This window comes from Rhinoraja longicauda, chromosome 3, assembly GCF_053455715.1.
Source record: "Rhinoraja longicauda isolate Sanriku21f chromosome 3, sRhiLon1.1, whole genome shotgun sequence".
In the NCBI taxonomy this organism is placed as follows: Eukaryota; Metazoa; Chordata; class Chondrichthyes; order Rajiformes; family Arhynchobatidae; genus Rhinoraja; species Rhinoraja longicauda.
This window is the reverse complement of record NC_135955.1, coordinates 11,749,382-11,774,002: the sequence shown is the minus strand read 5'-3', so window position 1 is coordinate 11,774,002 and position 24,621 is coordinate 11,749,382. Positions and strand designations below refer to the sequence as shown.

At 47.8% G+C, this 24,621-nt stretch overlaps 1 protein-coding gene across 1 annotated transcript in view; it reads right to left on the bottom strand.

Moving 5' to 3' along the window:
- The window catches only part of LOC144592319 (coiled-coil domain-containing protein 17-like), a 36,197-nt gene extending 13,491 nt beyond the window's left edge, over positions 1-22,706 (bottom strand). The window contains exons 1-6 of the mRNA XM_078396848.1: positions 22,580-22,706; positions 17,105-17,234; positions 14,112-14,265; positions 12,009-12,134; positions 7,567-7,706; positions 4,184-4,351 (exon numbers count right to left, since the gene is read on the bottom strand). Of these exons, the coding sequence (XP_078252974.1) occupies positions 4,184-4,351; positions 7,567-7,706; positions 12,009-12,134; positions 14,112-14,265; positions 17,105-17,234; positions 22,580-22,675 (814 nt within the window). The 5' untranslated portion in view covers positions 22,676-22,706. The remainder of the gene's footprint in view (positions 1-4,183; positions 4,352-7,566; positions 7,707-12,008; positions 12,135-14,111; positions 14,266-17,104; positions 17,235-22,579) is intronic.
- Between the last annotated feature and the right edge of the window lie 1,915 nt (positions 22,707-24,621).

The window sequence follows — 24,621 nt, the reverse complement described above, 5'->3', positions numbered from 1 at the left end:
AGAATCCTCCTCCTGCCACTGCTGTGAGGCTCACCGGCCTCTAATTTCATGGATTATCTCTGCTCCCCTTCATCAACAAAGGAACAACGTTGTCTACTCTCCAGTCCTCCACACCTCGCCTGTGGCTAGCGAAGTTACAAAGATCTTAGTTTAGTTCAGAGACACAGCGTATCGGCCCACTGAATCCGCACCGACCAGCGATCCCCGTACATTAACACCACCCTACACACACTAGGGACAATTTACACTTATACCAAGCCAATTAACCTACAAACCTGTACGTCTTTGGAGTGTGGGAGGAAATCAAAGATCTCGGAGAAAACCCACGCAGGTCACGGGGAGAACGTATAAACTCCGTACAGACAACGCCCGTAGTCGGGATCGAACCCGGCTCTCCGGCGCTGCAAACGCCGTAAGGCAGCAACTCTACCGCTGCGCCACCATGCCGCAAAGTCCCTGGCTAATTCCTCTGTTGCCTCCCTCAATTAGCTGGGATTTAGCTCATCAGGACCCAAGGACTTATCCACCTTAATGCTCTTCAAGAGACCCAACACCACCTCCTCCTTGATCTCAGGCTACCTTTCCAGCAAGTAACTATACGCCACACTGATCTCATCGTTCTTCAAGTCCTCATTTTGTCAAAAGTTTCTGCACAAACCTGTTTCGTTTAGTTTAGCTTAGAGATACAGCATGGAAACAGTCCCCACAGCCCACCGGGTCATAAGGTCAAAGGTGATAGGATCAGAATTAGGCCATCAGGGTCCACGCCGACCATGGATGACCTGTAGACTTGATCCATGTTATCCCACTTTCACATCCTACACATTAGGGGCAATTTACAGAGCCGGTTAGCCTACGAACCTGCACGTCTTTGGAGTGTGGGAGGGAACCGGAGCACCCAGAGAAAACCCAGGCGGTCACGGGGAGAACGTACAAACTCCGTACAGACAGCACCCGTGATCAGAATCGAACCCGGGTCTCTGGCGCTGGAAGCCAGCAACTCTACCACCGGCGCCACCGTGCCACTAGCTGATTTCTCATCATCAAAAATATTTAAAAGCAGCAGAAATAAATTTACCTTGCAAAAATTAAAGGCACATTAAGAAATGTTTGACCAGCACCAACTCAAGAAAACATTATTCAAAATAAAGGAAAAATGAACAATTGACTTATCCCCCAAACCCATTCATATACTGTGGCTGCTTGAAGCTGAAGGGCCAGATACTCGGTATATTGGATGTGCGTAGAGAATGGGAAGAAGGTGGAAACAAAGTAATGCAGATGTTGGTTTAGACCAGTGGTGTCCAAACTTTTTTCAAAGAGGGCCAGATTTGATAACGTGAAAATACCCAAGGGCCAATACGCTCCCCCACCCCCCCCCCCCCCCCCAAGACCTTTAACTAATACGCTCCCCGGGAAGGTGTAGTCGCCGTCGCCTCTCCATCTGGGGGGGGATGCGGCACTCGCCCGACTGACGGGAGCGCCTGCCAATGAGCGTGCGGGGTGAGGAGAGCTCAGCTGCTGCTCTCCCGTCCCGTTCCCCCGCATGCCCTCAACCCCGCCGCCGGGAAGTGTAGTCGCCGCCGCCTCTCCCACTCGGGGCGGGGGGGGGGGAGGTCGGGCAGCGCTGACCGCCGGGAGGTGTAGTCGCCCTCTCCCCTCCCCTCTCCCCCTCTCCCCCTCCCCCTACCTTCAATCTGTTAGACAGTGCTGGCAGGCCATAAATAATAATTTTTAAGACTGAGGCTGCGGGCCGTATAAAATCTGACCTCGGGCCGCAATTGGCCCCCGGGCCGGACTTTGGACATGTCTGGTTTATACGAAAGATAGACACAGTATAACACTGTGGACACAGTTCACCACATTGTATCCCACTTGAGATCACACCTTCTCGAGCTTACAATGGTCGTACTGGGGCACCTCCCCGTCTGAGGTCTTTTGTCGCCTGTCCTGGTTGATCCTGGTCTTTTCTTGCCTCCAGCTCTCTCCCCTCCCCTCCACCCCTCCTTTTAGACTGAAGAAGGGTCTCACTCAGTGGTATGAATATTGATTTCTCTAACTTCTCGGCATTCCATAGAAACATAGAAAATAGGTGCAGACGGAGGCCATTCGGCCCTTCGAGCCAGCACTGCCATTCATTGTGATCATGGCTGATCATCCACAATCAGTAACCTGTGCCTGCCTTCTCCCCATATGCCTTGATTCCGCTAGCCCCTAGAGCTCTATTTAACTCTCTCATAAATTCATCCAGTGAATTGGCCTCCACTGCCCTCTGTGGCAGAGAATTCCACAAATTCACAACTCTCTGGTTGAAAAGGTTTCTTCTCACCTCAGTTTTAAATAGCCTCCCCTTTATTCTTAGACTGTGGCCCCTGGTTCTGGACTCTCCCAACATTGGGAACATTTTTCCTGCATCAAGTTTGTCCCGTCCTTTTATAATTTTATACATCTCCTCTCATCCTTCTAAACTTGATACTCCCGCCATCCCAGGGATTAACCTTGAGAAACTATGCTGCATTGCCTCAATAGCAAGGATGTCCTTCCTCAAATTAGGAGACCACAACTGCACACAATACTCCAGATGTGGTCTCACCAGGGCCCTATACAACTGCAGAAGGACCTCTTTGCTCCTGTATTCAAATCCACTCGTTATGATGGCCAACATGCCATTAGCTTTCTTCACTGCCTGCTGTACCTGCACGCTTACTTTCAGTGACTGGTGTACAAGGACACCAAGGTCTCGTTGCACTTCCCCCTTAACTAATCTGACACCATTGAGATAATAATCTGCCACTTTGTTTTTGCCGCCAAAGTGGATAACCACCCATTTCCCTCTCTCTCTCTATCCCTCCCCGCCCAAGTCGCACCAGCTACGCGTTTTCACCCAACAAACAGCTAACAATGGCCTGTTTCCGTTATTACTGTTACTTTTTTGCAAATCTTTCATTCATTGTTCTTTATCTCTCTACATCATCTTCTATATCTCTCGTTTCCTTTTCCCCTGACTTTCTGTCTGAAGAAGGCTCTCGACCCGAAACATCGCCCATCCCTTCTCTCCAGAGATGCTGCCTGGCCCGCTGAGTTACACCAGCACTTTTTAGACTTTAGAGACACAGCAAGGAAACAGGCCCTGCGGCCCACCGACCAACTATTACTTGCCTTACACTTGCACTCTCCTTCACTCGAGGGACAATTTACAATTTACAGAAACCGATTAATCTACAGACCTGTACGTCTTTGGAGCGTGTGTGGAAACCAGAGCTCCCAGAGAAAACCCATGCAGGTCACGGGGAGAACGTACAAACTCCGTACAGGCAGCACCCATGGTCAGGAACAAAGCCAGGTCTCTGGCGCTGTAAGGCAGCAACTCTACCGCTGCGCCACCATGCCGCACTTTGTGTCTATCAGGGGAGAAGGCGGGTCAGATACTCGGCATCTGGTCTGTGTATTCCCAAAGGTTTTCCCGGGAACTGCCGATGGAAGAGCAGCATGATCCAGACCACCATGTTCTGATAGGCTGAGGTCCTGAACAAGAAGGGACAGAGCCGACTGTACATTTTAATAAGGCTCATCCCTTTCAACATCTGCAGAAAGATGCATCACCCATCCCTTCTCTCCAGAGATGCTGCCTGTCCCGCTGAGTTACTCCAGCTTTTTGTGTCTATCTTCAGTTTAAACCAGCACTTGCAGTTCCTTCCTACACATTCTACCAATCAGTGCCATCTTCTTCGCTGTCGTGTGCTGGGGCAGCAGGGCGAAGGCATCGCATCTTGGATAATACAGCTCACCCCCTCCATGACACATTGGTCAACCTGAGGAGGTACCTTGGAGTTCCACCAAGATGCAGCACAGAACGCCACAGGAGATCCTTTTTCCCTGTGGCTATCAAACTATACGTCCCCTCTTCCTTCTGTCGTGGGGTAGACTGAGACTGACTCCCCCCCTCCCCACCCCCACCCCCCATCCACCACTCCCCACCCCCCACTCCCCAATCCTTGCACATCCCCAATCATGGACTTTCCACTCGACACTTTAAATTCATGTATCTTGTCTTTTATGACTGTTGGGAGACTAATATCCCTCCTGGGATAAGTAAAGTTTGATCGCATCCTACCGTGTACATTCCGTCTTTGTGTCTGCCCAGCTCCTCTAGCCCCAGCTTGATGCCGAAGGTGATAATTACCCGTTAATATCAGTCGATGCCCAGTGGAGGTCTTCAGAGGTTTTTGTGTCCTCTGGTTCCTTTGTTGCTTCACCTGCAGCTTCAGAATTTCTTCCTCCAGACGTTGATTTTCTATCTCCGCAGTGATCAGCTCGGAGTCCAAATTGCGTCTCAGCGTATCATGCCCTCCTGCCGATCAAGATGGGGACACTTAGAGTTTATTTACATAGATGACAGGCGCATTGGAAGGGGGAATAATCATGTATAGTCTTTCCGCTGATAGGTTAGCTTGCAACAAAGCTTCTCACTGTTCCCTGGTATACATGAGAACAAAGAGGGACCTGGCGTGGGGGGCTGCAGAGAACAACAAGGTTCCTTTGGGACTCTAATTAGTTTACCTCGGCTTTACCTTGCACTGAACGTTATTCCTTTATCATGTATCTTTAGTTTAGTTTGGAGATACAGCGCGGCAACAGGGCCTTTCGGCCCACCTGGTCGCACCGACCAGCGATCCCCGCACACGAACACTATCCTATACCCACTAGGGACAATTTTTACATTGACCAAGCCAATTAACCTGCATCTTTGGAGTGTGGGAGGAAACCAAAGATCTCGGAGAAAACCCACGCAGGTCACGGGGAGAACGTACAAACTCCGTACAGACGGCGCCCGTAGTCAGGATCGAACCCGGGTCGCCGGTACTGCAAGCACTGTAAGGCAGCAACTCTACTGCTGTGCCAGCATGCCGCCCTAATTACAGTGTATCTATACACTGTAAATGGCTCCATTGTAATCACGTATTGTCTTTCTGCTGACTGGTTAGCAGGCAACAAAAGCTTTTCACTGTACCTCGGTACACGTGACAATAAACTAAACTGTAGCTTAGAGTTTAGTTTAGTTTAGAGGTACAGCGCGGAAACAGGCCCTTTGGCCCACCGAGTCCGCGCCGACCAGCGATCCCCGCACACTAACACTGTCCTACAAACATAAGGGGCAATTTACAATTTTACCAAAACCAATTAGCCTACAAACCTATCTGCCTTTGGAGTGTGGGAGGAAACCAGCGATCCCGGAGAAAACCCACGCAGGTCACAGGGAGAACGTACAAACTCCGTACAGACAAGCACCCATAGTCAGGATCGAACCCAGGTCTCTGGCACTTTAGGGAACAACTCTACTGCTGTGCCACCGGGTACTTTTATAACTTTGTCGGCATCCTATATGTGGCAACTCTTTGCATGCTTTCTGTATTGTATGCAAAACAAAGAATTTCACTGTCTCTAGGTACACGTGACAATAAAGTGTCATTCATTCCACTAAACTACACTAAGGACTAAGGGCTAGAGAAACACAATGGGTCAGGCAGCATCTGTGAAGGGAACAGACAGACAAGATTTTGTGTAGGGAGCATTTTCTGGACTGCTTGTTTAGGGAGGCGCGGGGAGAGGGGGAGGGGGTTGTGGGAGGAGAAAGCTGGAAAAGAGAAGTGGAGGTGGGACGACCGTTGGTGAGTGATAGGTGGATACAGAGGCTGAATGGGAGATGGGTGGAGTAAATGACAAAGGCTGGTTGCGAAAGGGAGATAAAGGGGTGTCAGATAAGGGGAGAAGAGGAGGAGTGAAATGTAAAGCCAGAAGGGGGGACGGGGGTGGAAGGAGTCAGGGGAGACGCAGGGTAAAAGGGGGGGGGATTAAAAAGGTAAATGGGGTGATTCTGAAGACGTCTGGTGGTGGGTCTGTCGTCAATATCCGAAGCATTATCTGACACGAAGGGGCAGGCACATTACCACGGTGGCACAGCAGTAGAGTTGCTGCCGTACAGCGCTTACAGCGCCGGAGACCCGGATTCAATCCCAACTACGGGTGCGGTCTGTGCGGAGTTTGTACGTGACCATGTGGGTTTTCTCTGAGATCTTTGGTTTCCTCCCACACTCCAAAGGCGTATACTCCAAAGGATAATTGGCTTGGTGCATGTGTAAATTGTCCCTCGTGTGTGTAGGATAGTGTAAATGTGGTGCGATCGCTGGTCGATGCGGACTCGGTGGGCCGAAGGGCCTGTTTCCGCGCTGCATCTCTAAACTAAATTAAATGAATCCACTGTGTGAGGAACAAGTCCTCCAGAAGAGCTAGGCCTTTCTTAGCCTGTGATCGGGGTGATGAATCTAGTCTACTGATAGCACAAACCAGAGAGTAATGCACACATTGCCCACAAACTGCAATGCTTTTCTTAAAAATCTCAGTAATAGTTCATTGAAAGTGGTGTCACAGTTAGATAGGGTGGTCAAGAAGGCTTTGGGCACATTGGCCTCCATTGGTCAGAGTACCGAGTATAGAAGTTGGGGAGGTCATGTTACAGTTGTACAAGACATTACTGAGGTCACATTTGGAGTATTGTTTTCAGTTTTGGTCACCCTGTTATAGGAAAGGTGTTGTTAAGCTGGAAAGGGTGCAGAAAAGATTTACCAGGATGTTGTCAAGACTCGTGGAACTGCGCTATGAGAAGAGGTTGAGCAGGCTAGGACTTTATTCCTTGGAGCGCAGGAGGATGAGGAGTGATCCAAAGGAATAAAGTCCTAGCCTGTTCAACCTCTCCCTATACAGTAGCTCAGGCCATTGTGTGGGTGATCACATAATGTCCATCCAATTGCATCAAAAAACAGACAATTGGTGCTTAGGAATCAACACGCCTTGGCAGATGGGAGGCAATAAAGTAAAAGGGGCTAATTTTACAGGAATTAAATGGAATCTTTTTTTTTAAAGAGGTCATACAACTGGCCTTAAATTATTGTCCCAACTAGTCGTGAATAATTGTCCTAAGGGCAATGACCTTGACATTGAGAACATGACCTAAGGGCCAGCAGCCTGGAAGGCCTAACCGACTGATCTACACACTGGCTCCCAGCAGTTCGACATTGGTCCTCACAGTGCAGGAGATTGAGGGGTGATCTGAAAGAGGTGCATAAAGTCATGAGAGGAATAGATCGGGTAGATGCACAGAGTCCCTTGCCCAGAGTAGGTGAATCGGGGACCAGGAAAAAATAGGTTTAAGGTGAAGAGGAAAAGATTTAATAGGAATCTGAGGGGTAACTTTTTCACACAAAGGATGGTGAGTGTATGGAACAAGCTGCCAGAGGAGGTAGTTGAGGCAGGGATGATCCCAATGTTTAAGAAACAGTTATTCAGGTACATGGATAGGACAGGGTTGGAGGGATATGGACCAAACGCGGGCAGGTGTAGCTGGGACATGTGTAGCTGGGACATGTTGGCCGTTGTGGGCAAGTTGGGACGAGAGGCCTGTTTCCATGCTGTATCACTCTATGACTTGAGAACTCCCAGGTTAATATCAATCCCACACCACTCTGCACCATCAACAAACAGACTGGCATGCACGGGCTCCCATCTTACTGTGGGCTCTCTCCTTGCGATGAGTCCTCAGTGGCTTCACCCTCCGCTCCACTTGTAGAGCTTCCGCCAAGAGGTCATGCAACTGCACCAGGATCAGCTGGTCATTGCCTCCATTCTGCAGGTAGGAAAGCCGCAAGGCACTGGGGCGGGGCGGGAGGAAAGTGAAGATAGAATTCAGGAACATTATTGACCATTGAACAAAACCAGACAGAGGCTGCAACATCCAATGCCAATGAAAATAGCAGTGCACCCCTTTGATCTGCGACGTTCAGCTAGTTCAGTTTATTGTCACGCGTGCCGAGGTACAGTGTTGCTGCATGCTATTCAGTCAGCAGAAAGACAACACATGATTATAATCGGGCCATTTACAGTGTACAGATACATGATAAGGGAATAACGTTTAGTGCAAGGTAAAGCCAGCAAAGTCCAATCAAAGATAGTCTGAGGGTCACCAAAGAGGTGGATGGTATTTCAGGACTGTTCTCTGGTTGTGGTGGGATGGTTCAGTTGCCTGATAACAGCTGGGAAGAAACTGTCCCTGAATCTGGAGGTGTGTGTTTTCACACTTCTATACCTTTTGCCAGGGTGCGACTCATCCTTGATTATGCTGCTGGCCTTGCCGAGGCAGCGTGAGGTATAAATGGAGTCAATGGAAGGGAGGCTGGTTTGTGTGATGGTCTGGGCTGTGTCCACAATCCACTACAATTTCTTGTGGTCTTGGATGGAGCGGTTCACAAACCAAGCTGTGATGCATCCCGATAAAGGTTGTGTCGGAACAATGTTTATTCAGTTTGTTGAAGAGGAAGGTTACATTTAGCAGAAAGATTCAGCGTGGAAATAAACCCTTCGGTCCATTGAGCCCACTGTTCGATCACCTGTTCACGCTAGCTCTGTTATCTCACTTTCATCCCTACACGCTAGGGGCAATTTACAGAGACTAATTAACCTTATAAACCCCACATCTTTTGGAGGTGGGAGGAAACCCACATGGAGAACATGAAACCTCCTCACATACAGCACCCGAGGTCAGAATCGAACCAGTGTCTCTGCCTCTGTGAAGCTGTAGCTCTACCAGTTTAGTTTAGTTTAGTTTAGAGATACGGCGCAGAAACAGGCCCTTTGGCCCACCGAGTCTGCACTGACCAGCAATCCCCACACTATAACGTACTAGGGACAATTTTCACTTATACCAAGTATACCCACCCAAGCCAATGAACCTACAAACCTGTACGTCTGGAGTGTGGGAGGAAACTGAAGATCTCGGAGAAAACCTACGCGGTCACGGGGAGAATGTACAAACTCCGTACAGACAGCACTAGTAGTCGGGATCGAACCCTCGTCTCTGGTGCGGCAAGCGCTGTAAGGCAGCAACTGTGCCGCCCCGCTGCCCTACAGTTGTGCCACTGTGTCACCTTGCACTGCTGTGCTGCCCTCATGGAAGTCCTCAATTGACAAATGTGGTGAGGTTTAAGGGGAGATTCCCATGGACAGCTAACGTGACCATGGTGCGCCCTAGGGCTCTTCAGAAGAAGAAGACTGAAGAAGAGTCTCAACCCGAAGTCCATTCCTTCTCTCCAGAGATGCTGCCTGGCCCGCTGAGTTACTCCAGCATTTTGTGTCTATCTTTGGCGGGTTGAACGTGTCAGCTGTGGCCAGAGCTAGCAGAACCGTTCCCACAGCCGACTTCCACTGTCCACTTTGTGGGCTGGTATCTTGGCCCCCAAGGCCGTGATCTCTGCTGGCCCAGCTTTACGGATAATGCAGCATGGCTCTGGAACAAAGGGTGCCGGAAAACAGGTGGTGGTAAACCTGTATGTGGAAGGGGATTTAGAGGCGATCTGAGGGTTTTTTTTGTTTTGGGTAGAGTGTAGTTTGAAGTTGTGACACTTCATGAACTATTGCTGGAGGCAACATTTAGGAGGCATCTAGACAAGTACTTGAATCACCAATGCAAAGAAGCTTCAGACCAAATGTAGGTAAGTGAGATGAGCATAATGGTCAGTAGGGGCATGGTGGGCTGAAGGGCCTTTTTTATGCTCTGCGACTTTATTAACCTTGCCTGACATTATAATTGCACAAAAAGTTCAATCTTGTTCAAGTCACTGAGATTATGTTGGTTTATCTTTGTATTTTATGCTGTTGTTTCTCGAGAATTTGTCAAATGTTTGGACTGAAAATCTTTGGACGGCCTGTGCTGAAAGGAGGGTTTACACAAAATGCTGGATTAAATCAGTGGATTGAAGGAATGGGTGACGTTTCAGGTCGAGACCCTTCTTCAGATTGAGAGTCAGGGGAGAGGGAGACACAGAGATAAGAAAGGGTGAGGTGTGAAAATGAGTCATCAAAACCAATGCTGTTTAGAGAAAATGTAGAATAGATCATTGTTAGCTCGGAGAAGGTGACAACAGAGCAAACAGATAAGCTGTAATCAGGGACAGTCAGACTGGTCAGAGAACTAGGATGGGGGAGAGATGGAGAGAGAGGGAAAGTAAGGGTTACTTGAAGTTAGAGAAATTAGGGTGGGAATGGGAGTTAAAAAGTGTTTAGCAACCGGGAGATCAGGTAGATTTAGGCGGACTGAACGGAGGTGTTCAGTGAAACGGTCGCCAAGCCTGTGCTTGGTCTCGCCGTTGTTTTTATCCAAGAGAATTGACTGTCCGAGTTTGAGATGCACTTGGATGAAAGATCCAAAATGCAGGTTCAATATTTGTTCCTTTCATTGTGGGCCAAAAGACCTGTCACTTTGCTGCACTGTTTTATGTTCTACCCAACTTCTGCAACACATCTTTGCCAAAACAATGACCTCATGAGCTTCAGTGTGAAAACGCACACCTCCAGATTCAGCGACAGTTTCTTCCCAGCTGTTATCAGGCATCTGAATCATCCTACCACAACCAGAGAGCAGTGCTGAACTACTATCTGCCTCATTTGTGACCCTCGGACTATCCTTGATCGGACTTTGCTGGCTTTCCCTTGCACTTGTAACGGTAGAGCTACTGTCTTAAACGCCAGAGAACCGGGTTCGATCCTGACTACGGGTGCTTGACCCGTATGGAGTTTGTGCGTTCTCCCCTTGACCTATGTCGGTTTTCTCTGAGATCTTCGGTTTCCTCCCACACTCCAAAGACATACAGGTTTGTAAAATGTACATTGTCCGTAGTGTGTGTAGGATAGTGTTAGTGTGCGGGGATCGCTGGTCGGTGTGGACTCGGTGGGCCGAATGGCCTGTTCCCGCACTGTATCTGTAAACGAAACTAAACGAAAAGTTATTCCCTTATCATGTATCTGTACACTGTAAGTGGCTCGATGGTAATCATGTACTGCCAAGATTCTCACTGCATCTCGGTGGTACACATGACAATAAACTAAACTGAACCTTCTGTTTTTGTAAAGACACCATATAAATATTAGCTCTGGTGAGTTAGTCATCTTGAATGGTTATGGAAAACCAGTTGGCATGGCACACCCCATGTGGTCCAATGGTGCTTTGATTGTCACATTATTATTGTGCGAAGTGCAAGCACACAGTGAGATTCCTTTCTTGCAAACAGTCCAGTCGTGTATTGGGGCGCCTTCATTAGAAAGTTGTACAGAAAGACTCTACTGATCCCGCATCACACCCTCATTAACAAAGGGAGTTGGTTTGCAATATCCCTAAATACCACCAAGACCAAGGAGCTGATCATCAACTTCCGTAGGTCACACAACGGGGAATACTCCCCGATCTTTATCAACGGGGACAGTGTGGAGAGAGTGTCCAGCTTCAAGTTTCTGGGCACTCACATTTCGGAGGACCTAACATGGTCCAATATCACTGCTGCGCTGGTCAAGAAGGCACAGCAACGACTGTTCTACCTAAGAACACTGAAAAACTCTGGCCTATCCCAACAGCTGCTGACGACATTCTACCGCTGCACCTTAGAGAACATCCTAACACATGGCATCCCTGTGTGGTACCTCAGCTGCACGGAGGCAGAAAGGAAAGCTCTTAAGCGGGTAGTCCATAGAGCTCAGAGGGCCATCGGAACACAGCTACCAGCCTTGGAGGGCATCTACAACACACGATGCCTCAGAAAAGCCACCAGCATCCACAAAGACTCTTCACACCCCTGAAACAGTCTGTTCGAACTCCATCCATCGGGCAGACGATACAAGGCCTTCTACGCCCGCACCTCTAGACTCAGGAACAGCTTCATCCCCAGGGCCATAGCTGCTATGAACCGGTCCTGCTGAGCCGGATGGTCACATCGCACAGTGAACCGGCACAGATCTACTTGCACTTTATTCTGTCTTAAAACTGTTACAATTTGTTTCGTTGGGTTGTTGTTGTTTAAATTAATTAATTTATTGCATCATATGGGAGGCGCATTCCCAATCTCGTTGTACCCCCTGTACAATGACAATAAAGATATATTGTATTGTATTGTATTGTATATGTCTACCTGATTTCAGATGAGAGACCTCCTCCGCCATAGAAAGGCACAAAGGTCTGTGGCTGATGAACTGTCTCCTTTTTCTTTGAGGTGCGTGAGGGCAAACTGCTCTGCCTGCTTCTGGCTTTATTTTGTCTACAATGATAAAAAAAAACACGAGAATTACTCTCCCGAAAAACTTCACTGGCGAGAGAATATTTTCTGATAATTGGTGGTGTTCCCAACCAGGTCAGCCTGTCCCTCGTCACCCTCCGCCCAACTGAAAAGCTGAAGGTGTTATTAGCTTGTATACACTGGAATTTAGAAGGAGATCTTATCGAAACGTATAAGATTATCAAGGGGTTGGACACGTTAGAGGCAGGAAACATGTTCCCAATGTTGGGGGAGTCCAGAACAAGGGGCCGCAGTTTAAGAATAAGGGGTAAGCCATTTAGAATTGAGATGAGGAAAAAAAAAATCAGTCAGAGAGTTGTGAATCTGTGGAATTCTCTGCCTCAGAAGGCAGTGGAGGCCAATTCTGAATGCATTCAAGAGAGAGCTAGATAGAGCTCTTAAGGATAGCGGAGTCAGGGGGTATGGGGAGATGGCAGGAACGGGGTACTGATTGAGAATGATCAGCCATGATCACATTGAATGGCGGTGCTGGCTCGAAGGACCGAATGGCCTCCTCCTGCACCTATTGTCTAATGTCTATTAGCATGGTGGGCAACACAGTGGCGCAGTGGTAGAGTTGCTGCCTCACGGCGCCGTAGGCCCAGGTTTGATCCTGACTACGGGTGCGGTCTGCACGGAGTTTGTACGTTCTCCCTCCCCCCGACCCCATGGGTTTACTCCAAGATCTTTGGCTTCCTCCCATACTCCAAAGATGTACACGTTTGTAGGTTAATTGGCTTGGTATAAATGTGAAAATTGTTCCCAGTGTGTAGGATAGTGCAAGTGTATGGGGTGATCGGTGGTCGTCGCACACTCGCTGGGCCGAAGGGCCTGTTTCCATGCTGTATCTCTGAAGTCTAAAGTTCAGACTGGAGAATGGTCCCGACCCGAAATGCCGCCCATCCATGTTCTCCTGAGATGCTGCATGACCCACTGAGTTACTCCAGCATTTTGTGTTCTATGCAAGATACCAGCTCTGCAACACCTTTGTGATGTGGTATATAGGAAGGAACTGCAGATGCTGGTTTAAACCAAAGATAGGCACAAAATGCTGGTATAACTCAAAGGGACAGGCAGCATCTCTGGAGAGAAGGAATGGCCGATGTTTCAGGTCGAGACCCTTCGTGAAAGTCACGAGAAAGGGAAACGAAAGAAATAGATGATGATGTAGACAGATATAAAACAAATGAACGAAAGATATGCAAAAAAGTAATGGTCATAAAGGAAACAGGCCATTGTTGGCTGTTTGCTAGGTGAGAACAAAAAGCTGGTGCGTCTTGGGTGGGAGAGGGATGATGGGAGAGGGCATGCAGGGAATACTTGCAGTTAGAGAAATCAATGTTCATACCGCTGGGGTGTAAGCTGCCCAAGCAAAATATGAGGTGCTGTTCCTCCAATTTGCGTTTAGCCTCACTCTGACAATGGAGGAGGCCCAGGACAGAAAGGTCTGTGTGGGAATGGTAAGGGGAATTAAAGTGTCTATCTTCGGTCTACCTTTGTGATGTTTATTGATCCTGTACCCAATAAACATTGCCTCACGAACCTCAAATGTAAGACTAAAGCCCTCCTAAGTGTTGTGCCATTGATTTAGAGATGCAGCGCGGAAACAGGCCCTTTGGCCCATCAAGTCCACCCCGACCAGCGATCCCCGCACATTAACACTACCCCACACAAACTAGGGACAATTTCACACAAACACCAAGCCAATTAACCTAGAAACCTGGACGTCTTTGGAGTGTGGGAGGAAACCGAAGATCTCGGAGAAAAACCCACGCAGGTCACGGGGAGAACGTACAAACTCCGTACAGACAGCACCCGTAGTCGGGATCGAACCCGGGTCTCCCGTGCTGCCAGCGTTGTAAGGCAGCAACTCTACCGCTGCGCCACCGTGCCGCACACAAGGCCATTTGAAGAGCAAAATGTATCTTGATTTAGGTCGCATCTCACGTGGAGGCTTACATCGTATCCAGCTGCAGCATCTCCAGCTGTTGCCTCATTGACTCCAGGAGCGACTCGTTCTTGTATTCCTGTGCCTTAAGCTCGGCCAACATTTTCTCCACCTGAGAAAAGTTCTTGCTTTTTTCCGACAATTCATTTAGCCTTCTCACAATCTCTGCGGCGAAATAAAAAAAATTATCCTGGATCGCTACCTCCATAAACCCACCCAGACCAGGTGCAGTCAAGAGTAAAGAGGGCCGTGATGGGCACCGATACGGAACAATGAATCAATTTACTCAGAAACAGCCTTTGTAGAGACTGGGAGAATCTGCTGCATCATCTTCCAATAAAAACAAAGTCAGTTCTTCAGTTTGTCTTTGAGATACAGCGTGGAAACAGGCCCTTCGGCCCATCGAGTCCCCGCCGACCATCGATCACCTGTTCACACTGTTATCCCCACCTTTCTCATCCACTTCCTACTCCTTGGGGGCATTTTACAGCGGTCAATTAACCTACAAACCCGCACGTCTTTGGGATGTGGGATGAAACTGGGTGGAAACACATGGGGTCACAGGGAGAACGTGCAAACTCCAGACAGCACCTGAGGTCACGATTAAGCTTCTGCGGCGAGGAGGAGACCGTGTACCATTTGTATACAGAGTGCGTGAGGTTACAGCCCCTGTTCCAGTATCTGAAGGGGCTGCTCCTCAAGTTCTGGCTCAATTTTAGCCCTACGCTTTTAATTTTTGGGCACCTAGTACAGAGGGGGAAGGGTCAGGAAGGAGGAGGGGGTCTCCCTGTCGGTCTGCTCCTGGGCCTGGCCAAGATGGCCATCCGCGGGTCCAGGCAGCGGGCAGTCGACGGCCTCACAGAAGTCGGCTGCCTACCCCTGTTCCGGGCTTACGTCCGTGCGCGCGCGTCCCTGGAGAGGGAACACGCGGTGTCCACAGGGACTCTGGAGGCCTTCCGGGAACGCTGGTCGCCGCGGGGGGGGGGGGTCGAATGTATTGTTGACAGAGATGGCGGGATTTTAATGTGATAATTGTTTCATTTGTAAACTGCCGATACAGGCGGCTTTTGTTTGATCACATTTTGCTTAGTATGTTTGTATGTCTTTCTTTGGAATAAAACTTTTATATTAAAAAATAAATAAATAAAGAGGTCAGGATTAAACCTGGGTCTCTGGCCCTCTACCGCTGAGCTACTGCGATACCAAGTTCTGGTAGATAATCCCTGCTGGTTTTAGGGTGAAGGAAGCAAGGTAGAGGATGATACAGGAGAAGGAATTGCAGTGCTCAGACTCACACGTCTTTGGAATGTGGATGTAAACTGTAACGATAAGTTAATAATAATCTTTAAGTGTATATCTTACACAAAGCCCAAATTACGTAGGATGCTTGGTGTCATTCATTACCACAGAAGGCTGTGGAGACCACAGTAATGGATATTGTTAAGACAGATATAGATAGATTCTTGATTAGTGCGGATGTCAGGGGTTAAAGGCAGACGGCGGGAGAATGGGGTTCGGAGGGAGAGATAGATCAGCCATGATTGAATGGCGGAGTAGACTTGATGGGCCGAATGGCCTTAATCCACTCCTATCACTTAAGACCTTCTGACCTTATGTGTCAGTGATTCCTTGTCCAGGCATGGCTTAGCAGGTGCAGGAAGGAACTGCAGATGCTGGTTTAAATCGAAGACAGACACAAAAAGCTGGAGTAACTCAGCCGGACAAGCAGCATCTCTGGAGAGAAGGAATGGGTGACATTTTGGGTCAAGATCATTCTCAGAGGGGGAGGGGTGAGCAGGAATCACACGAATCTGAAGAAGGGTCTCGACCCGAAACGTCACCCGTCTCTTCTCTCCGGAGATGCTGCCTATCCTGCTGAGTCACTCCAGCATTTTGTGTCTACCTATGGCTTGGCAGGTAATGCTTAGAGGTTTAACTAGCACATATGTACAAGGCTGGAAAGGACACAAAGTGCTGGAGTAACTCAGCAGGTCAGGCAGCATCTCTGGAGAGAAGGAATGGGTGACGTTTTGGGTCGAGACCCTTCTTCAGACTCGTGTGAATCCTGCTCACTGCTCCCCCTTTGTGATTCCTTGTGTGTACATATACAAGGCTGATTCCTCAGCACAGCACCACAGGATCACTGCACTAACGAGATAGTCCATAAACATCTTGAAATGTAATTTTTAACTCTTAATTTGTTGAATGTGACAAACAGTAACACTGGAAAGAGGCTGTATGCAAACTTGTGACTTCTCACTCCCCTCCCCCATCCCCCTCCTCCAATAAAAACAGTAAATGCTCGTATTCAACAGGACAGGCAACACTGAGGAGAATGAAAAAATAATCTCTCAGGTTGATGGACCCTTTCATGAAGTTCCACATTATTGATTGTAATTTACAGCTCGATAAGACTTGTAGAAAGATCAACAGAGCTATTGAACATTGGACCAGTTAATAACTCAATAACTAGATGGTAATTTAAATAAATCTGACTGATGGTAAACTGATATAAACTATGGCACATATAACTGCCCTCCATGGTGGAGTGATACCTAAATTAAGAAAGGAGAGGCAGTTGATAGAGCTTACCTAAATGCAATAGTATTCTTTAATCAAATCTAAAGTGGTCATTGCCAGTTTTGCTAATTTTCCAGTGTTTAGTTTAGTTTGGAGATACAGCGCAGAAATAGGCCCTTCAGCCCACCGAGTCCGCACCGTCCAGCGATCCCCACGCACTTACACACGAGGGACAATTTACATTTACAACAAGCCAATTAACCTACAAAGCTGTACGTCTTTGGAGTGTGGGAGGAAACCGAAGATCTTGGTGAAAACCCACGCAGGTCACGGGGAGAACGTACAAACTCCATACAGACGGCACCCGTAGTCAGGATCGAACCCGGGTCTCCGACGCTGTAGGACAGCAACTCTTCCGCTGCGTCACCGTGCCGCCCGCAGTGAGTGATGAGTTTAGTGTTACCATCGAACAAGTTGCAAGTACCTGCTCTCTGCTCCTCCAGTTGTAGGTTGTGCTGCAGGATACCTTTAACATGTTCCCCATGGTTCTGTGCGAGGTTCAGCAACTGAGTCTTGTGCTCCTGCATCCACTGCTCTCTGGAGGTAGAGTCATCCTGAGAAGGAAGATCATAAGTGATAGGAGCAGCATTAGGTCATTCGGCCAATCAAGTCTACTCCGCCATTCAATCATGGCTGATCTATCTCTTCCTCCCAACCCCATTCTCCTGCCTTCTCCTGCCAGAATGACCAGGAAGGCGAGAAGTTTGAAGAATCAGCAAAATGTTACTCCGATAACAGGATCTCTTTTGCCAAAGAGAAAACCCTGCACCCCATAATGGTTGAATGCTGTTTTGGATTCCCGGAATCTCAACTACGGGTGCTGTCTGTGCGGAGTTTGTACGTTCCCCCCGCGACCTGCATGGGTTTTCTCCGAGATCTTCGGTTTCCTCCCACACTCCAAAGACATACAGCGTCGTGACAAAATCGCTCATTTTAACAAATGTAGACACATTCAGTCGTAATAAAGAGGGAACAGCTCTCTCTCTCTATGTAGGCAGTAATGGTAAGTGAAATTCATTTGTTGATGGGATTTTAATGACTCTGGCTTCAAGGAAAGCATTAGCAGATTACATTTGCGGTGCATTCCCCAGAATAACATATGGTGAGCATTTGATGGCACCAACGTATGGTGAGCGTTTGACGACACTGGGCCTGTACTCGCTGGAGTTTAGAAGGATGAGGGGGGATCTCATTGAAACGTACAGAATAGTGAAAGGCTTGGATAGGGTGGATGTGGAGAGGATGCTTCCACTAGTGGGAGAGTCCAGGACTCAAGGTCATAGCCTCAGAATTAAAGAACGTTCCTTTGGGAAAGAGATGAGGAGGAATTTCTTTAGGCAGAGGGTGGTGAATCTGTGGAATTCTTTGCCACAGAAGGCTGTGGAGACCAAGTCAGTGGATATTTTTAAGGCGGAGGTAGATAGATTCTTGATTAGTACGGGTGTCAGAGGTTCTGGGGAGAAGGCAGGAGAAAGGGGTTACGAGGGAGACAGATCAGTCATGATTGAATGGCGGAGTAGACTTGATGGGCTGAATGGCCTAATTCTGCTCCTATAACTTATGAACTTATGGATAAGAAGAGAGAACAAGGTTGAACGAAGTTACGGGTCTCGACCCAAAACATCAGCTATTCCTTTTCTCCAGAGATGCTGTCTGACCCGCTGAGTTACTCCAGCATTTTGTGTCTGTACACATGGCTAAAACTAACAATGGCAGCAAGCTCCTTTGCTGCCTGACCGACTGAGCTTTTCTGGCAGTTTCTGCTTTTATTTCGTATTTCCTGCATCTGCATTTTTCTTAATTTTTACATAATTTTTTGATTTCACATTCCTTCAACACTGCACTGTCCCTCCACCCCCACTGTCCCTCCACCCCCACATCCCTTCACTTAGTGGGTAGCAACAGTATCCCCTTCAATCATAGGTTAAACAGTTGCAGCTTTAGTTTAGTTTAGAGATACAGCGCGGAAACAGGCCCTACAGTCACCGAGTCCGCACCGACCAGCGATCCCAGCACACACTATCCTACACACGCTAGGGGCAATTTCCATTTATACCACGCTAATTAACCTACAAACCTGGATGTCTTTGGAGTGTGGGAGGAAACCGAAGATCTCGGAGAAAACCCACCCGTTCACGGGGAGAACGTACAAACTCCGTACAGACAGCACCCGTAGTCGGGATCGAACCCGGGTCTCTGGCGCTGCACGCACTGTAAGGCAGCAGCTCTACCGCTGCGCCACCATGCCGCCCACCAGTAGCTGGTAGAGCTGCTGCCTCACAGCGCCGGAGACCCAGGTTCGACCCCGACCTCTGGTGCTGTCTGTGTGGAGTTTGCACGTTCTCCCGAGTGGGTTTTTAATCAAGAAAATCAGAAATTTCATTATCGCCCCCCCCCCCCCCGGGAATCAGGCCACTAAATGACTGTAAACACGGCAGCAACACTTACTGGATTGTTCGGGATCAGTCCAAGGGTAGGAAGCTCTTCCAGCTTCCTGGCTGCAGCCCGAACACAAACCAGTGTCGGGTGATCGTTCACCAGGAACGGCAGGTTTCAAACCAGGCCCGATCACCAGGAACGGCAGGTTTCAAACCAAGTGCAGCTTTGGGAACGTTTCAGAGGGTCAACCAGTAAAGTCCAATTCTCACCTCTAAATTGAAAATGACTAAACCTCATTACCTTACAATGTGGAACAATCATCAATAATTATTGCACAATTTATAATGCGAGGTCAAAGCCGACACATCCAGGGTGCATCTGAATGCACAAAAAAGACAAACATGAAATTTTAATGATAATTGGCTTCTAAATATTTAATACGGTATCATAAAGGTATAATGAATTAAAATGCCAATATCGTGGAACATCAAATAAGTTGACCTATTTATTACTTGAAAGCCTGTTCTCATTCTGCATTGGATTTTGGCCAAGCTTCAGATTATTAATTAAATTGAGTTTTTGACTTTTAATTCATCCTATTGCTCTCAATCTGCAACAGTCTTTGGTTGACGTTACCAGTGGGGAGATGGCGAGACTGGAAATCTCTTGATTTGAAAGGAGAAAAAGAAAGCTAGATAAGTCTTTAAAATTACAAACAGACTCCACAGGAATGATGTGGACTGATGTGACCATCTCTGCCCCCAAATCAAACAAGGAGTTAGGCATACAACAACTGAAGATATGAAGAATTTAGTTTAATTTAGTTTAGTTTACATACAGAATGGAAACAGGCCCTTCAACCCACTGAGTCCAAGCCGATCAACGATCACCCGACACTGGTTTAATCCTACACATTGCGGACAATTTGTAGAAACCAATTAACCTACAAACCTGCGTGCGTTTATACTGAGATGAGGAAAAACTTTTTCACCCAGAGAGTTGTGAATCTGTGGAATTCACTGCCACAGAAGGCCGTGGAGGCCAATTCACTGGATGCTTTCAAGAGAGAGTTGGATTTAGCTCTTTGGGCTAAGGGAATCAAGGGATATGGGGAGAAAGCAGAAACAGGGTACTAATTTTGGATAATCAGCCACGATCATATTGAATGGCGGTGTTGGCTCGAAGGGCCGAGTGGCTTACTCCTACCCCTATTTTCTTTGTTCCTATGAGAGGAAGCTGGAGCACCCGGAGAAAACCCACATGGCCACAGGGAGAATGTACAAGGCAGCAGCACTACCTCTGCGCCACCGAGCTGGGGTTTCTGCACACAAGCGATGAAAAGATGGGTTTTGCTGTCGTGGTTGGATCGAAGCAGATGGGATGAACACGTTAATGGTGAACCTTTATGCACCAAGACGTAGATAGGGGTAGAAGGTGACAGGAACAGCTTGATAACACATCCGTGGGGAGTTGACACCAACAGGTACCACGTGGGCTTCTGTTGCCCTGAGTTGCCATATAAGGCCGTGTTCAGCTGTTTTTCCTGACACTTGGTCACTTTGCATCTTTAGCAATAATGGTGAAGCATTTGACAAGGGTTATTTGGTAAACATCCTTCTCCTCCACCTTTTTTCTTTTACCCTTACCCTTCTCCCTACTTCCCCTTCACCCAACTCCCCGTTTGTGGTTCAGCAGGTGGAGCTGCTGCCTCACAGCGCCAGGGACCCGGGTTCGATCCTGACTTTGGTTGTTGTCTGTGTGGAGTTTGCACGTTCTCCCTGTGACTCCATGGCGTTCCCCTGGGTGCTCCGGTTTCCTCCCACATCCAAAAAGACATGCAGGTTTGTAGGCTTAGTTTAGTTTAGAGATACAGCGAGGAAACAGGCCCTTCGGCCCACCGAGTCCGCACCGACTAGTGATCCCCGCATACTGACACTAACCTACACACACTAGGGTCAATTTTACATAAATATTGTAGATGAAGAATCCTAGCAAATGATAACAGTACATCATACCTCAAATTGAGCGCACCTTTAACCTGCAATAGGAGACACCAATTTCCCTTCAAGTGTGGGAGTCAAACTTGGCACAGTCTGGTATTAGGCAAGTCATGTGCAAAGAAAGTCGAAAGCAAAATTGGCATCATTTGAGGAAGGTGCAATACATCAACACAGTTGGATTTTGAAGAAATTCAGTCAAGCTCAGTGTTGAAATGTTTCTGGGGCAAAAGCTTTAATGTTTTTTGTATTTTTTTAATCCTTTTTCTGTCCCTTCAAATGAATGAATTCAACAGCACATGAGTTCAATAAACAAATCTATCTGTCCCACCTCTCTGGAAGAGATTTGTTTTCTTTTCTTTTCAGGAAAATGACAAATGGACTGATTTCAAGATGCATTGCATTGTGGTTGAATGTGGCTGTGTAAACTCAGGCAAAAAATGCTATGAATTGCTTTGATTAGTAAAAGTGTTGGGGGTTATGGGGAGAAGGAACCTTTTCACCCAGAGAGTTGTGAATTTGTGGAATTCTCTGCCACAGAGGGCAGTCAGTGGAGGCCAAATCACTGGATGAATTTAAGAGAGAGTTAGATAGAGAATGGGGTTGAGAGAGATAGATCAGCCATGATTGAATGGCGGAGTAGACTTGATGGGCCAAATGCCTTAACCTACAAACCTGTTTATTCACAAAATGCTGGAGTAACTCAGTAGGTCAGGCAGCATCTCGGGAGAGAAGGAATGGGTGACGTTTCGGGTCGAGACCCTTCTTCAGACTGATGTCACGGGGGCGGGACAAAGGAAGGATATAGGTGGAGACAGGAAGATAGAGGGAGTTCTGGGAAGGAGGAGGGGAAGGGAGGGACAGAGGAACTATCTAAAGTTGGAGAAGTCGATGTTCATACCACTGGGCTGCAAACTGCCCAACGAAATATGAGGTGCTGTTCCTCCAATTTCCGGTGGGCCTCACTATGGCACTGGAGGAGGCCCATGACAGAAAGGTCAGACTGGGAATGGGAGGGAAAGTTGAAGTGCTCGGCCACTGGGAGATCAGTTTGGTTAATGCGGACCGAGCGCAGGTGTTGAGCGAAGCGATCGCCGATGTAAATAAGTTGACATCTAGAGCAGCGGATGCAATAGATGAGGTTGGAGGAGGTGCAGGTGAACCTCTGTCTCACCTGGAAAGACTGTTTGGGTCCTTGGATGGAGTTGAGGGGGGAGGTAAAGGCCTACAAACCTGCTTGTGTTTAGAGTGTGGGAGGAAACCAGAGCACCCGGAGAAAAATGGTCACGGGGAGAACGTATAAATTCCGTGTAGACAGCACCCGCAGTCAGGATCGAACCCGAGATCGACCGAACCCATCGCTTATGAACATTGCTGCATTTCTTAAAAGTTAGACACAAAATGCTGGAGTAACTCGGCGAGTCAGCAGCATGACCTTCTAAGTTACTCCAGCATCTTGTGTTTATCTCTGGTGTAAACCAGCGTCTGCAGTTCCTTCCTACACACCTTCTTTTAAAAGTTACCTGGTTGAGTGCTAACTGAGTGTGAGGCACCAGATTATCATTCGTTAACCTCTTCTCACTCTCATCCATTTCTGCCAGGATTTCCCGTTCCTCCATTTCACGCTGCTTTCTTTGTGCCTCACGGCGCTGTCTGTAGTCCTTCAGCTGGTCAACCTGTTGTTGAAGGAAGAAAGTTAGTGTTGGTATCGGTTTCATTTGTCATGTGTACCCCCAATGCAGTGAACATTTTTGTTTTGGCTTAGGTTTATTTTTGTTGCGCGTACCTGGGGTAAAGTGAAAAGCTTTGCTTTGCATGCTATCCAATTCAGTCAGATAATACCGTACGTAAACAGGTCCACATCAAACTCAAGTACAATAGGCAGAGCAAAGGAAAAGATATGGAGTATCAAGTCCAATAGGGTCGAGGTGAATTGGACAGTACCTTAGCTTTGTTTGCATGCGATCCAGTCAAATAATGCCGTGCAAGAAGACATTCTGGCCTTCCACCACAGTGAGGAGGTGACTGGAGGAGACTCACTGTGATGGATGTTTCTTTTGTTTGGTGTTGGTTTATGATTGTATGTGTTATTGCATTTTTATTGCTTATTTTTATTGGTCTTATTGTTGAACTGCGGGTAATGTTTCATTTCACTGCACATTTATGTGTATGTGACAAATAAATCGCCTATTGACTATTGAATCACGCTAGACACAAACAAGTACAACGGGTCATACTGAGAGAAAAATGAACCTTAGAGTGGTTCAGTGCTCAGAATTTCAAGGCTTGGAAGGCCAGAACCGGATGTAATAATGTTAAGAATTGGCCTTTACCCTAAGAACAGTGGAATAGGACAGTGGGTTTTTTTGTAGACAAAAAGGCGCTGGTATGCATAGCAATTAAAAATTAAGCTACATTTATCAAAAAGTCTTTCCATCCAGCTACACCAACGATACTTTATTGTCATGTGTATCTAGGTACAGTGATTTTTTTTGCACACAGTTCAGTGAGTATCCTTCCTTTGCCATTAGGCACAATCTTACTAAGTATAAGTCTGTACAGTGGTGCAATGGTAGAGTTGCTGCCTTACAGCAGAGACGCGGGTTCGATCCTGACTACGGGTGCTGTCTGTACGGAGTTTGCACATTCTCCCTGTGACTGGGTGGGTTTTCTCCAGGTGCTCCGGTTTCCTCCCATATTCCAAAGACGTGCAGGGTTTAGGTTAATTGGCTTCTGTAAATTGTCCCCAATGCGTAGGATAGAACTAGTGCACGGGTGATCGTGGGTCGACATGGACTCCGTGGGCCGAAGGGCCTGTTTCCATGCTGTATCTCTAAACTAAACTACACAAGAGTCGCCGCGTTTTAGGTGCCATTTTGTAACCTTCAAGTCTGATTTTTTTTTAAATGTTAGTCTTAACTTGGCCATAAAGGCCCGTTGTTCTATCAGTGGCACTGGGTCGGTGTGGCATTGGGTTGTACAGGCCAGGCTACATGGCGACAGAGCACGGAGGCTTAGAGTGCCCCTACAATATGATACGATATGATACGATACGATATGATAGAACTTTATTCATCCCAGGAGGGAGTTGATCATAACACACAAAATACATGAAACATGAAATTAAAGTGATGAGTGGAAAGGATTGTGGATGTGCAAAGATTGTGTGTGGCGGGTGATTCTACCCCACGACAGAAGGGGGAGGAGCTGTACAGTTTGATAGCCACAGGGAAGAAGGATCTCCTGTGGCGTTGTGTGCCGCATCTTGGTGGAACCGGTCTGTTGCTGAAGGTGCTCCTCAGGTTGACCGGTGTGTCATGGGGGGGGGGGTGAGATGTATTGTCCAGGATGCTCCGCAGTTTGAGGAGCATCCTCCCCTCCAAGACCGCCTCTCATGAATCCAACTCCACCCCCAGGACGGGGCCAGCCTTCCTGATGGCGTTCGCGGCCTTCGCCCTGCTGCCCCGGCACACGGCAGCGAAGAAGATGGCACTGGCTACCTGTGCTGATGGTTAGCGAGGAGGAGGTGTTGTTGCCAATTTGTACCTCTTGTATTCTGTCAACC